Below are 12,089 nucleotides of genomic sequence, written 5' to 3'. Positions count from 1 at the left end.
CAGAAGTCTTGCACAGTTGCTGATGAACTGCTTTTTGAAAGGAATTTTCAGTGAAGGAAAATTAACTAAAAAGGTCACTTCTTGCACCTTTAACAGAGGTTTAATATGTAGAAAAGGGCAGCTGAAGCTTTCTAGAGAGAGTAACATCATCTGCTAAATAGTATTATATTAAGGAGCACTTTTTTTCCTCCAGGTTGTTGGCATCCCTGTTGCACTCCTGCCCTAGCCCCCCCCCCCCCCTTGAAAGATTGTGTTGCTCTTGCTGTGAAACTCAACAGTCAGGCAAAGGTTAAATGCTAAGAGCAGTAGGGTGTGTCATCTCATTTTAATTTAATTATCACCTGGCAAGAGAAGAGGTTCCAAGATGAGTTCCAGCCCTGAAGTTTCTTTCCAGCTCAGCAGGTTGTTGCTGCAGTTACTTACTCAGGAAATTTAGGTGGAGTTCTCTTCTTCAGTGTCTGTTCTGATCTCTGCCTTCCTTTTTCTTATCCTCTCTTTTTCTGTCTCTCTCACACACTCACACAAATCTTTTTAGAAGCTTTCCCTGAAGCTTAGCTGTGACCAGGCTACTGAGTAACAAAGAGTGCACTTTTGCTTGTTGCCAACGCCACAGAAAACTTAAGCAAGATGGTTAAATATGGCCTGGATTATACCCGGTGCAGGTGGATCTTGCCTCTTCTTGTGGGCTTGGCAATGATCTTTGGCATCATTGCGCTGGCTGGTAGGGGCTGGATGACCACACAAACCTTCCCATATATACGGCGTGCTTCTTTATGGAATATATGTCTTATGGAAGAAGGATGGGCATGCAGGTCTCTAATGAATTACGGTAAGGATCATTGCACTGCTGGCTATGCTCCGGTGAGACAAAATGTGCAGCTTCATAAAGCTATAGCAGTACCAGGTATTAGAAAATGAATAAACATGTGGGGAGGTTTTGTGGAAGAAGATGGGGAAAATCTATTGCTGCAGTTTTGTGATGTTTTTCTGTTACTGCATACTTGACTGCTCCTGCCCCTTTCACCAGTGTAGCAATAGCTCCCAAGTCTGTCTTCTAATGCTTAGCATTTGGGATTTTTTGCTTTTAAAAGGGAACTGTAACAGACAGGGAAAATTTGATTTTAACAATTTTGAACATCAACTCTTGTGATAAATTTTGATTAAAAATTAGTTGGATCCAAACTTTGGCAAATGGAGCAGAATTCATAGAGTTCTTCGCTTCATTTTGGAGTATGCCTAAGACAGAGAGATTGTGTGGGAAAGGGGACATCTGCCAATTTCCCCATCTTATTGCCTGTCACTGCACAATATTCCACACAGTTCATGAGAAGCCCCTACTTGTCAGGGGCAACTTTCTGAGGGACCAGTAATCTAGAGAAAGAAGGAGAAGGCAGTTACATTCTGGATCTAGCTGATGGAATGAATGACTATTGTTTTAATATGCTCACAAGAATGATTTGACATCTAAAACCTCACACTCAGCTCTTGTACATAAGTCTGCTGTTTTTCTGGATGACAAGGAGTATATAGAAAGTAAAGATGCAGAGACCAACAAATCAGAGAAAGCTAAAGCAAAAATGGACAGAGAAATTGGCATACAGCTTTGCTTTACATTCAGAACTATCACACTTAGAATCCTTGTTGGATTTATCACAACTATCTATATGTAAGCAATTGTATGATTTAATGTGAATGTAGCACTTCAGGGACAATGATTCTTCTCAGTCTTCTGGTATTTCTATCAGTGGCAATGTTTTGTGTAATAGTGCATTCAAGCCTATGATGTGTCATACTCCTGTTGATGTGTCATACTCCTGGGGAGGGTATAGTATATGCCTTTATAAACTTATTTTTGTATATATTATCATATTTATTCAACTTCTCTTCCACCCTCCCTCATGATTGTGGGACTCAGAGCAGATTACAGCATAAGTAAGCAATTTTTTAAAGGTTAAAATCTGTATGTTCAAAATCAACAGTTAACCAGATAGTGTATAAACCATGTCACTGTTCCTGGGGAAGAGATGAAGGAAAGAAGCAGAGGGCAGTATATAAACAAAAACTCCATGGTTTCACAAATAAGACTGGCGATACAGTTCCATTTTACAGGCCCTGCGGAACTGAACTAACTCCCGCAGGGCCCAGATCTCACTTGAAAGTACATTCCATAAAGTTGGAGCTATCATCAAAAGCACCTGGCTTTCCACCACGGAATTGAAGGCAGCGTGTATAGAATTCCCAAGTAACCTCCTATTGAGAAGGAGAACTTCTATAACAGTGCTGTACCCAACCATATGTTAGGGTTTAGACTGCATATTGGCTTGGATTAAGGTACCCATATTACCATACTAGAAGTGATATTTCTCTAAATGATAATGGTTTGACTTCATTTTATAGCACCCAAGACACAGATCACTATGGTCATGAGCCTCTGTTCCTTTTACTCTTTGTAATTAGATTTCCAGAATATGCACTTATAAACATGTACATTTACAAGCAAGGGAAAGTTAATCCTGGGCATTAACATCCAGTTTAGCACCGCATTTCAGTGTCACAGTTAAATACCATAGAGGTACCAGTTTTAGTTATTGGACCATAATGAGAACTGGCTACCAGATAAATGGCTTTTTACAGAATGACTTCTGTTTCTTCTGCCCTTTAACCAAGGGAAATGGCATTTGCTACTTCTGCACTATTTTCATATCAGAACAGAAATTTTCACTGGTCATCCTGGTTTCACAGGAAAGAAATGGGTAAAGAGAACCCCTGAACACTAACTGTTTATACAAGCAAACACCTGTTCCTCCTTATCACAAGTATTGTCTGTATATAGCTATGAATTTCAGCTAAAAGTGAATATTTTGATAATGAGGTAGTAAAAAGTCAGCAGGAAAACCAACTACTAGTGCACACTTGTGGCCTTTTTGTTAAAGCATTGCCGTGAGAGGAACAGCCAAACAGTTATGCCCTTTCATGGGTGCAGCTGCTTGCAGATTTTAAGATTGTTCCCAAGTAATTACACTCTGCTGATCATCACCCTCTGGTAAATTCTCCAACCCTGCTATCTACTAGAGCCTCTGGCCCCTGCCTTGAAGAGGTGTGTATGTTTGTGGGGGAGGAGTGTTCTTGGAGATTTCTAAAAAGTTCTGCAAGGCTATGCCTTTTGCAAAGGCCTTTTGCAGCCATGAAGTTTTTGTGGACTCCTTTTATAAATTGTATATATAAAAGGCATGTGAACTGCTTTCAAAAACAGTGCATTTTATACTAACTATTTTAATGGACAAAAATTGAAGTTGCTTCTTATCTTCAAGCAGATATATACCCTGGATATTCAAAAAGAATTCAGTGCCAAGGTGTAATCCAGATTCTGTACCAAGACAGCAACAGTCTTTGAGTTAGATGAATTATGACATTATTCAGATCACTAGTCTTGGTCCTATTGGTCATTTCTCCCATGCATTGCAGAATTATAGCACAATCCCGAGCAATCAAATGCTTCTAAGTATACTGAAGTCAATGGGCTTGGAAGGGAGTGACTCTTTTTAGGATTGTACTGTTAAAGACCCGAAGGCTAGAAATCGTTTAAAAAAAAATCTGAAAATGTATATTGTGTTTTGCTGCTAATATCAAAATTCCAGTGTGGAAACCCGGAACTGAAGTGTTAAGTATTTGGAAGCATCCAACCATTGGAATTTTATGTGCCAGAGTCTGTGAGATTCAAACTGTCCTAAGATTAGTGTGCATTTCTATGCACATGATTAGAATATCTCATGACAGCAGCAATGAAAATCAACATAGGCTCATGCTTTCCTCCCATAACTTTAAGCACTGAGCTGCAAGGGATTCCTGGGTTTTGCTCTATTTTCAGTCCATTCCTACATATTTTGGATGGTTTGACATAACCTCCCTTCCCTATAAATGTCATTCTGCTCCTTTAGAATTGCCACCACAAAGCTGGTAACTGGTGGAAGGGCCTACCAGCAATGTAATGATGTTGCTGGTGACATGCTGATGTCACTTCCTCCCTGTGCTCCTGAAAGTTATGTCAGTCCCGGATCTCTCACTAGCCTTGCTACTGTTGCTACTGGTGCAAGCGATCAATTTCCCACCAGTTGCTCTGCAGGTGCATTTTAAGGCACAGCTCCCTCCAGTGCCCCTTGTGGCTTTGTGACGCTGTCTTTTAAGGATTAAGAAACTGTAAGGGAAACTGCAGGGAGCCACACCTCAAAATGTGCGCCTGGAGCAACTGGTGGGAAATTGATTGTTGGGGGGGGGGAGGGGAGGGCAGAAGCCTGGGGGCAGAGCAATGCTAGTGAGAAATCAGTAAGTGTGTTGGTGGCTAACTAGCATTTGGGCTAAACTCTGTGGTTTTAGTATAGTGCTAAAACATCCCCAGTAATGCACTAACTTCCAGGCACCCAGGTAGTGGCGTTAGCATGTCAGGGGTGATGGGGAGTGTCCCAATTATTCCACTTATTTTTCTTCCCCTATTCACAAGTAGGAACCTGGCAAGCCTAGCCTGCTTCTCAAATTTTGGTGTTATGTCTGTTTTAAAGTTTTTAAAATTGAATTATTGTATATATACCTTATTTAAAATGTTTTTAAGTTGAAATATTTGATGTTTGCCACTTTGAGGACCCTATTTGGGTGGAAAGCAGCAGAGAAATGTAATAAATAAAACATGTTCCTCTTTCCTTTCTATGCAATCCAAATGGACCAAATCCAAATGGACCAGGAGAGCTGTTGAGATAAGGCTTTTAAAAATGATTACCAGTCTCAAGATTTAAAGAACCAAAAGTCATTTGAAAGTTGCTTTCCATAATGCATATACCAGCAATCGCAAGTTAAACAGGTTTTATAGGATTTTGAAATAATACAACACCAACCCCACTCCCTCAAAATCCACCTACCAGAGGCAAATCATGAGCAGTAATCCCTCTTTTAAACTGGTAGAGGGAGAGCATCCACCTAATTTTACCATTCATACAAAAAGGGATGAGAACTACCTAAAATGAAGTGTCTCGGCTGCAAGTATCCACACACAGATTTTTACTCAATACAGTTTACATACAAAAAGTATATCTTTATATCATAGCTGAGATTAAGAAGTTGGCCTCATTGTATTTGTATTTTTCAGCTTGGGGAAGAGGTGCAGCTGGCACATTCATGGTTGGATTTGTACTCATCGTAATCTGTTTTTGTTTGTCCATCATTGCATTTGCCATTCCTACGCTTCGTTTCAACTTCATTAGAGGAATAGGAGGCCTTTTGTTTGTGGCTGGTAAGACTATATACAGTTTATTTTATAGGAAATTCAACTGGTTTGGGTTTGGAGTTAACGATTAACTGCTTCTGTGACTGTAATAAAATATTGGTACCTTTAAAAAGCAAGTAAGCATTAAAAAGTATGTCATTTCAGGTCAGAGAAAGAGAAGGACATATAAAATTCAGCAAGGTCCAAACACACACACACACACCACTTAGGGTTGCCAAGGTTTGAAGGTGTAGCCTGGGGAAAGTGGGATCTGGAGAGGGGAGTAACCTGAGTGGGGTATAATGCCAGAGTCTAATCCTCCGAGGCAGCTATTTTCTCCAGGATAACCATTCTCTATAGTCTGGAAATCAGTTGTAATTCCAAAAAATCTCAGGGCTCCACATGGAGGCAACTCAAGCCCCATTTAATAAGCAAAGGAATTTATACTTTGATATGCATTCCTGGCATAAAAAAGGTAAAGGTCCATTTAATAGTTTACAGCAATTTAAACCATGAGTAAAATACAAATACATGAATCCTGAAACGTTATGGAAACAGAAGACCGACTTTTCCTAAATGGCGCCCTTAGAAATAAGATGAGGAAGAGATATTAAAAATAATAGGATATACTTTATTAGACATGTTTTTGTTTATGGAAACTTTTGAATCTGAGGGCCTACTCTTTCATTCTTCCCACTGAAAGCTTCTGAGCAGTTCAAAAGCTTGCATGTTCCTATAGCAATATGATCTGCTAAATTTTAAATGTATGATATGTTTTGTCTTAGCTGTTCTAATGTCAGGTTTAAGTTCAGAACATCACATTTCTTTGATGTAAGTATTGCCAGATTTGTTTTTTAAAATTTACTTACTAAGTTTTCCATCTTTTCTTTTTTTTCAGCGGTGTTCTCATTAATGGGCCTTGTCATCTATGCAGTAATGATCACAAAATATATTCCTCCTACAGCTGGTATGGTTACTCAGCTTGACTGGTCCTATGGCTTTGGATGGACCATGTGTATTATGGGAATAGGTCTTGGCTTCTTCTTCTGCTGTCTCCCCCTCTATGAGGACCATATTTTGGGCAATGTCAAACCTTATTATTATCCTGATATATAACTGATACTAAGAGCACCAAGGCCACCGTCTTGCTTCCTTGGGTGTTTGGTTTCCAAGGATGCATACAGAGGAAAACTTTCCCTTGTATCCCTATGAACACCCACCTGGCTACGCATTATTAGAACTAAAAAGAGAGTCCATAACTTTGAAAAAACACACTAAGGACATTTTAAATGTGTTAAAATAAGACATCTCAATTTATGGTTGATTTAAATTAGCTGTGCTATTAAACCTCTCCAGCTCCCCAGATGGGGCTGAAATAATAAGTTTTTTTATGGTTGTGTGTTTTGAGCAGGTCACAATACAGTTGTATTTTTTAAGTAGAGAAGATTAATCCATGATCCATTTATAATGGTGCAGTTGATTTGTTATATATTTAACTCAACCTGTTCTGTCTCCAGTAAAACTGAATTGTACTTATGACACTTATAAATATACTTATAAATATCACATCATTGTAATGTAGATCTGTTGTGTCAGGCAGAAGAAATAATGTGTCAGTGATGGCATTATTTAGCCAAGGGATTCTGGTATCTTTATTAAAATATTCAATAACATTATGGTATGAAACAATTGTTTTGGCTAGTATATTAATTAAAATCAAATCTGTTATCTGTGATGGAATTATTTAATTATCTGACATCTGAGCTCCTGACATCTGTAAGTATTATGGCCTTCTCAATTTGATGCTCATATATTGCAGGTAAATGCTTTTCTTCTGAGGTATCTTTCACCCTGTTGGTATATTACAATGAATGCACGTACATCTTCCCTGTACATGTATACATCTGCTTGCAAAAAACAGACAACATGTGTACACTTCACAAATGAAACTGGAAACTACCTAGATAAATGTAGGCTTAGCATCTCATGTTCTGTTGTACAGGTATCGAAGCATGAGATTTCCTTAGTGCACATACACAAAGACCAATCAAGTGTACGGTGTAAATGAATTGTATGTGCATTCACTGTAATTTGTGAACAGGGCTGAATGAGTGAAGGGAGTTTTACTGTTTTAGAGCATTATACTAATGATTGGAAAATGAATTTTAGAGGCACAAAAGAAAATTAATTTAGCCAGTCAGTCAATATCTTTGTTGGCATAAATTAAAATAAAGGAAAGCCAATAATAAAATATACAGAATGCAATCAGAAATCGATGATTCTCTCCAGAACTTTATAGGAATCAGAAGAAACCTTGCTATTGAGAGGGTGATATGAGAACACTGATCCAATAAAGATGGGAAATAAGGGCAACTTCTGGGAGGCTGTCCCTGTTGTATAAAATACATCCTGGCTGTATTTGGACATAAAATTCACATCAAAGCAAAATATGAGCAATTGATTCTGTTTTTCTACTATTGCATGGGCAGATTCTTTTGTGGTAAGGCAAATTCACAAATCTCCCGTAGAGAACATCTGATGAGAAGACATTAAATGGTGTGAACATAAAAGCATGATGTAGTTGTGGGGCTGTAAGCTGTGTAAAATAGGCAGCTGAAAGCCACTGTCTTGCTGTCATAGTAAACTGCAGAGGGGAACAAGTTTTAGCTATAAGAGATCAGAGAGTTTGTTTCTCAATGTCAAGGAGTCTCTGTTTGAAGGATCTAAATACTTGAAGTTCATCTAACACAAAAAGAGAGCCCAGAGATATACCAATTGCCTGTATTTCCCTCAAGATTAAATAAAACCAGTTAGATGAATATGAATCTGACAGTATCTGGGAGATGTAACTACTAGGCCCTTCCCTGTAATGCAGGTGTAACCAAAATCAGAAGACCCTGCCCTCCAGGCCCATTTAGTTCTTGTCTTGGGTTTCCCCTCCCCCAAGCTCAGGAAAAGGGAAAGCCCTTTCAACACAGGCAGGGACAAATACTTTTACCAAAATCTTAGAAAGTCTATACCCTTTCTTCAGGCTAAAACAGTAGACTGCCACAAGGCTCTGAGACTATTCCGAATAACTCCAGAGGCAGAGCCAGCCTCTGAGCCTTTCAGGGGAGTTATTCCAGAAGTCCATCCTGCAAGGTAGGCATGCAGGACTGAGTTTCCAAACAAAACTTTTAATAGTGAATTAGCAAGTCGAGGTACCTGGATTTAGCTTTGAGGCTGTAGAAACAAAATTCATATAGGATTATTAAAAATAAATGGTTTATTTAAGTGCAAATATATTTTTAAAGACAAGACTTGTGAAGGAACAAAACAATATAACCTATTCTTCTCCAGACTAACTAGCCACAAAGCATATAGTTACCAAGATTCCAAATGAACAATATGTTCTCAGAACAAGACAACAGCTTCAGCCCTTAGTTGGGTGCAGTATTCAAACTGCCAGCTGCCACTGACATGATGATGAGGAGTCAATGGTTTAAGCAGCTGACCCCTAAGCAAAGTATAGGGTGACTTATAGGAATAGAGTCAGATTGCCTCCTGGGCCTTGGAGCCAATCAGAGTCTATGAAGCGATGTAATCTTCTTCCTTGACGCCGGAGACCAAGTGCCACATGACTATTGATTTGTCCTTGGTTCTCAGGCTAGATGCTTACCCTCAGCTGTAAAGAATCTCTTAACTGGAAGCTTGTTAAAGATGGTACCAGCTTCCAGCAGGTGGTTGATACTTGAAGGCCACATTCCATACCGATTAGCCCTCATGAGAGAGAGTTTTTGACGTTGAGAGGCTTAGCTAAGATCTCTGAAGCCAGACTGCTTGACCAGAGTTTTGTTAGGAACTCAAAAAGCACTACTGCTCTATTACTGATATTTTACTTGTCTGCACTTCAGAAATGTACATGCAGAATCAGACAATGGCTGCAAATATATAATGTGGAGATTATCTAGTGCAAGTCTGGAGCATCCAGCTCATAAAGCTTCCTGTAGCAGTGTTTGTACTCACATTGCAAAGATGACTAGGAAAATTTTTGCCACCATTACACACAGTTTTAACATGTGATTTGGGATAGTAACCTAAGTTACCCTTACTTATGGAATACATACCTACTGTATACCTATGTGGAATACATATTTATATATACAATGTTTCCTGAAACAGGGTTGCCAATTCTAAGTTGGGAAATTCCTGGATGTTTGGGGGTGGAGCTTGGGGAGGGAACTTAGCAGGGTGCCAAGCCATAGAATCACTCTTTTTCCAGAAAAAAAAGCCTTGAATGGGATTTCATTTTACTACAGTGAAAGCAAAACTATGTAAAATAATGTTTTATTAAAGTTCCTGCTTTTTTGTATTTGTATCTTTTAATAGTGCTATTGAACTTTAAATAAACTACACAGCTTTCCTTTGAAGTCAATATTTGAATAAAAATCTGTAACAAGATGGTATCATGGTTAAAAATCATTATCACGGTTCTTTCACGGAAGCAGTTATTATACCACAATTGCTAAGAAGTACCACAGTACCTCTATCACTTCAAACTGAATGCTGATACAGAAAGGAAGAAGTAATCTGTACAGAGTATAGAGAATTAGAAAGCTCCTTTAAAGGATTAAATGAGGATCATAGGGAAATGCCAATTGGTAATTAGTTTCAGTATATCTGTGTTTACCAAACCCTTTCTTTATTCTGAACATTTTACAGCTCAATTCTGTTCTTGAATCCAATTAAATCCACATAGGATTTCAGTCTTTGATTATCTGGACAGAAACTGGGTAAATTCTGCATATAATGTATTTTGGTAGATTGATAGAACTAAAGGTAATAGTGCATGAGGTGTAGGTGGGTAAAGTATAGCTTGGGTAAACTGGAGGGGAGGAACTGAAGCTGAAGCTCCGCCTGTGTTTCTCCCTCTCCTCCAAATACATTTTGTTGGAGCCATTTTTTAAAACAGGGATCACTCCCTGTCAAGACCCTCCACCAGGAGAAGAATCACCCCTCAGGTTGGCAGTGGGTCTGCCACAATCATGCCATCTGCTCAAATATGGTCATGCTTTAAAACCATTATCAGTCATATTCCATTATATATAATACTAATTGTGTGCTTTCAAGTAGCAATTGATTCATTGCAACTCCCCAGGACCATAAGATTTTCTAGACAAGAGATGAGCACAGGTGGTTTGCCATTGCCTCCTCTGCACAGCAACCCCAGTCTTCCCTGGTAGTCTCTCTCCAATCCAAGGACTAATCTTTGCTGATCCTGCTTAGATTCCAAGCTCTGATGGGACTGAGCAAGGCTGGCCAATCATCAATATTTTTTCCAGGCCACAGATATTCTCACTGATTGCCAGAATTTCTTGACATCATTCATCCATAAAAACTTTTTCATATGCAGGGATGGACTTTTATGACTTTATAATAGCAATGTATGTGTTTGTGCGGAATCTTTTAAAGAAAAATGAAAAGAGAAACTGGTCAAGGTGAAATATCCACACAGAGAATTAGTTTGGTTCTATCAGAACTCATGAAATCAGGGAGAATGCCATCTGTGCATAAGAAGCATTGCTGTACTACATGTAATTTCAGATAAGTTCTGAGCAACTGAGAAGACATGACAAAGATCTTGTGGGGGGTTTTGGCCACTGAGAGGAACATGCCCACAATGCCCTGCCTTACTAGATGATAATTGATAGAGTAATGTTAAATAGTTGTAATAGCACGGGACATTTGGGAAGTCATTAGCTGCCACAGGTCCGAAGCAACTTGATGGTACTTAAGAGTAAGACACAAATACAATTCTAAGCATAGTTATGTGCCCCTTCTATGCCCATTTACATTTTGCACTGCACTATGCATTGTTTAACTCCAGTCACCCACACCATTCTATTACAATTTTCAATAGCCAGCTATGTATTATAGTAGTTATTAAAGTTTGTGTCATTAAAATTAGTTGTTAAATTGTTATTGTGTCATTTTTAGAAAGTAACCCACTTTTAGGAATGTGCAGGATCATCTGTTTAAATATATTATTAGAATTCTATAAGATTAGAGTCTGAACCTACCTGTTTAGGTTCATTGAAGCTGAAATAGCCTTTCCTTTGCACTACCAGCGGCAACCATCCACTGATGGAAACAGGGTTGCTTGCTCCAGGTTGGTAGATTCCTGGAGATTTGGGGCGAGTGGCACATGAAGAAGGCAGAACTTGGTAAGGGAAGCCACTTCAGTGTGGTGCAATGCCATAGAGGCTACCCTCTAAAGGAGCCATTTCCCCCAGCAGAAGTGATCTCTGTAGTCTGGAGCTCTGTTGTAATTATGGTTGATATCCAGGCCCCACCAGGGGATTGGCAACCTTAAGCAGAAATGATTACCATTTCTTTCCTAGCTCATGCTAGGCTTTACTGTATGTCCTGTTTGTTGACCCTCTAGGGCAACATTTCCCATTTGCAGGGTTGCAACCCAGTACCGGGCCACACAAGCCTTAATACTGGGTCACCAGGGGCAGCCCAACAGCCCCCTCCCCCCTCTATCTTCAGCGCTGCATGCGGCGCCATGCTCCAGCCCCTGCCCCCCATGCCACTGCTGACTGTAGCACTCTCTGAGTATCTTCCAGGTGGATGACGATCAGAGAGCAATACTGAGACTGCACACTGACCAGAAGCCCTCCCCAGTCCCTCTCTGATGTTCAGAAACATCAGAGAGGGTGGGGAAAGCTCCTGGCCAGCACGCAGTCTCGGTATCGCTCCCTGATCGTCCTCTGCCCAGAGGACGCTCAGGGAGCAATACTGAGACTTCACACTGACCAGAAGCCCTCCCCTGTCCCTCTCTGATGTTCAGAAA

General features: G+C 39.7%; 1 protein-coding gene across 1 annotated transcript; it reads left to right on the top strand.

Annotated features, from left to right (window-relative positions):
* Positions 1 to 267: 267 nt before the first annotated feature.
* On the top strand, positions 268 to 9,696 carry LOC132572731 (p53 apoptosis effector related to PMP-22-like). The gene is made up of 3 exons (XM_060240101.1): positions 268 to 829; positions 5,138 to 5,281; positions 6,153 to 9,696. The coding sequence occupies exons 1-3, from the start codon at positions 628 to 630 to the stop codon at positions 6,368 to 6,370; spliced, it is 564 nt and encodes a 187-aa protein (XP_060096084.1). The 5' UTR covers positions 268 to 627; the 3' UTR covers positions 6,371 to 9,696.
* The last annotated feature ends 2,393 nt before the right edge of the window (positions 9,697 to 12,089 follow it).

Source organism: Heteronotia binoei, chromosome 1, assembly GCF_032191835.1.
Source record: "Heteronotia binoei isolate CCM8104 ecotype False Entrance Well chromosome 1, APGP_CSIRO_Hbin_v1, whole genome shotgun sequence".
NCBI lineage: Eukaryota > Metazoa > Chordata > Lepidosauria > Squamata > Gekkonidae > Heteronotia > Heteronotia binoei.
This window is presented reverse-complemented; position numbering and strand designations above follow the sequence as displayed.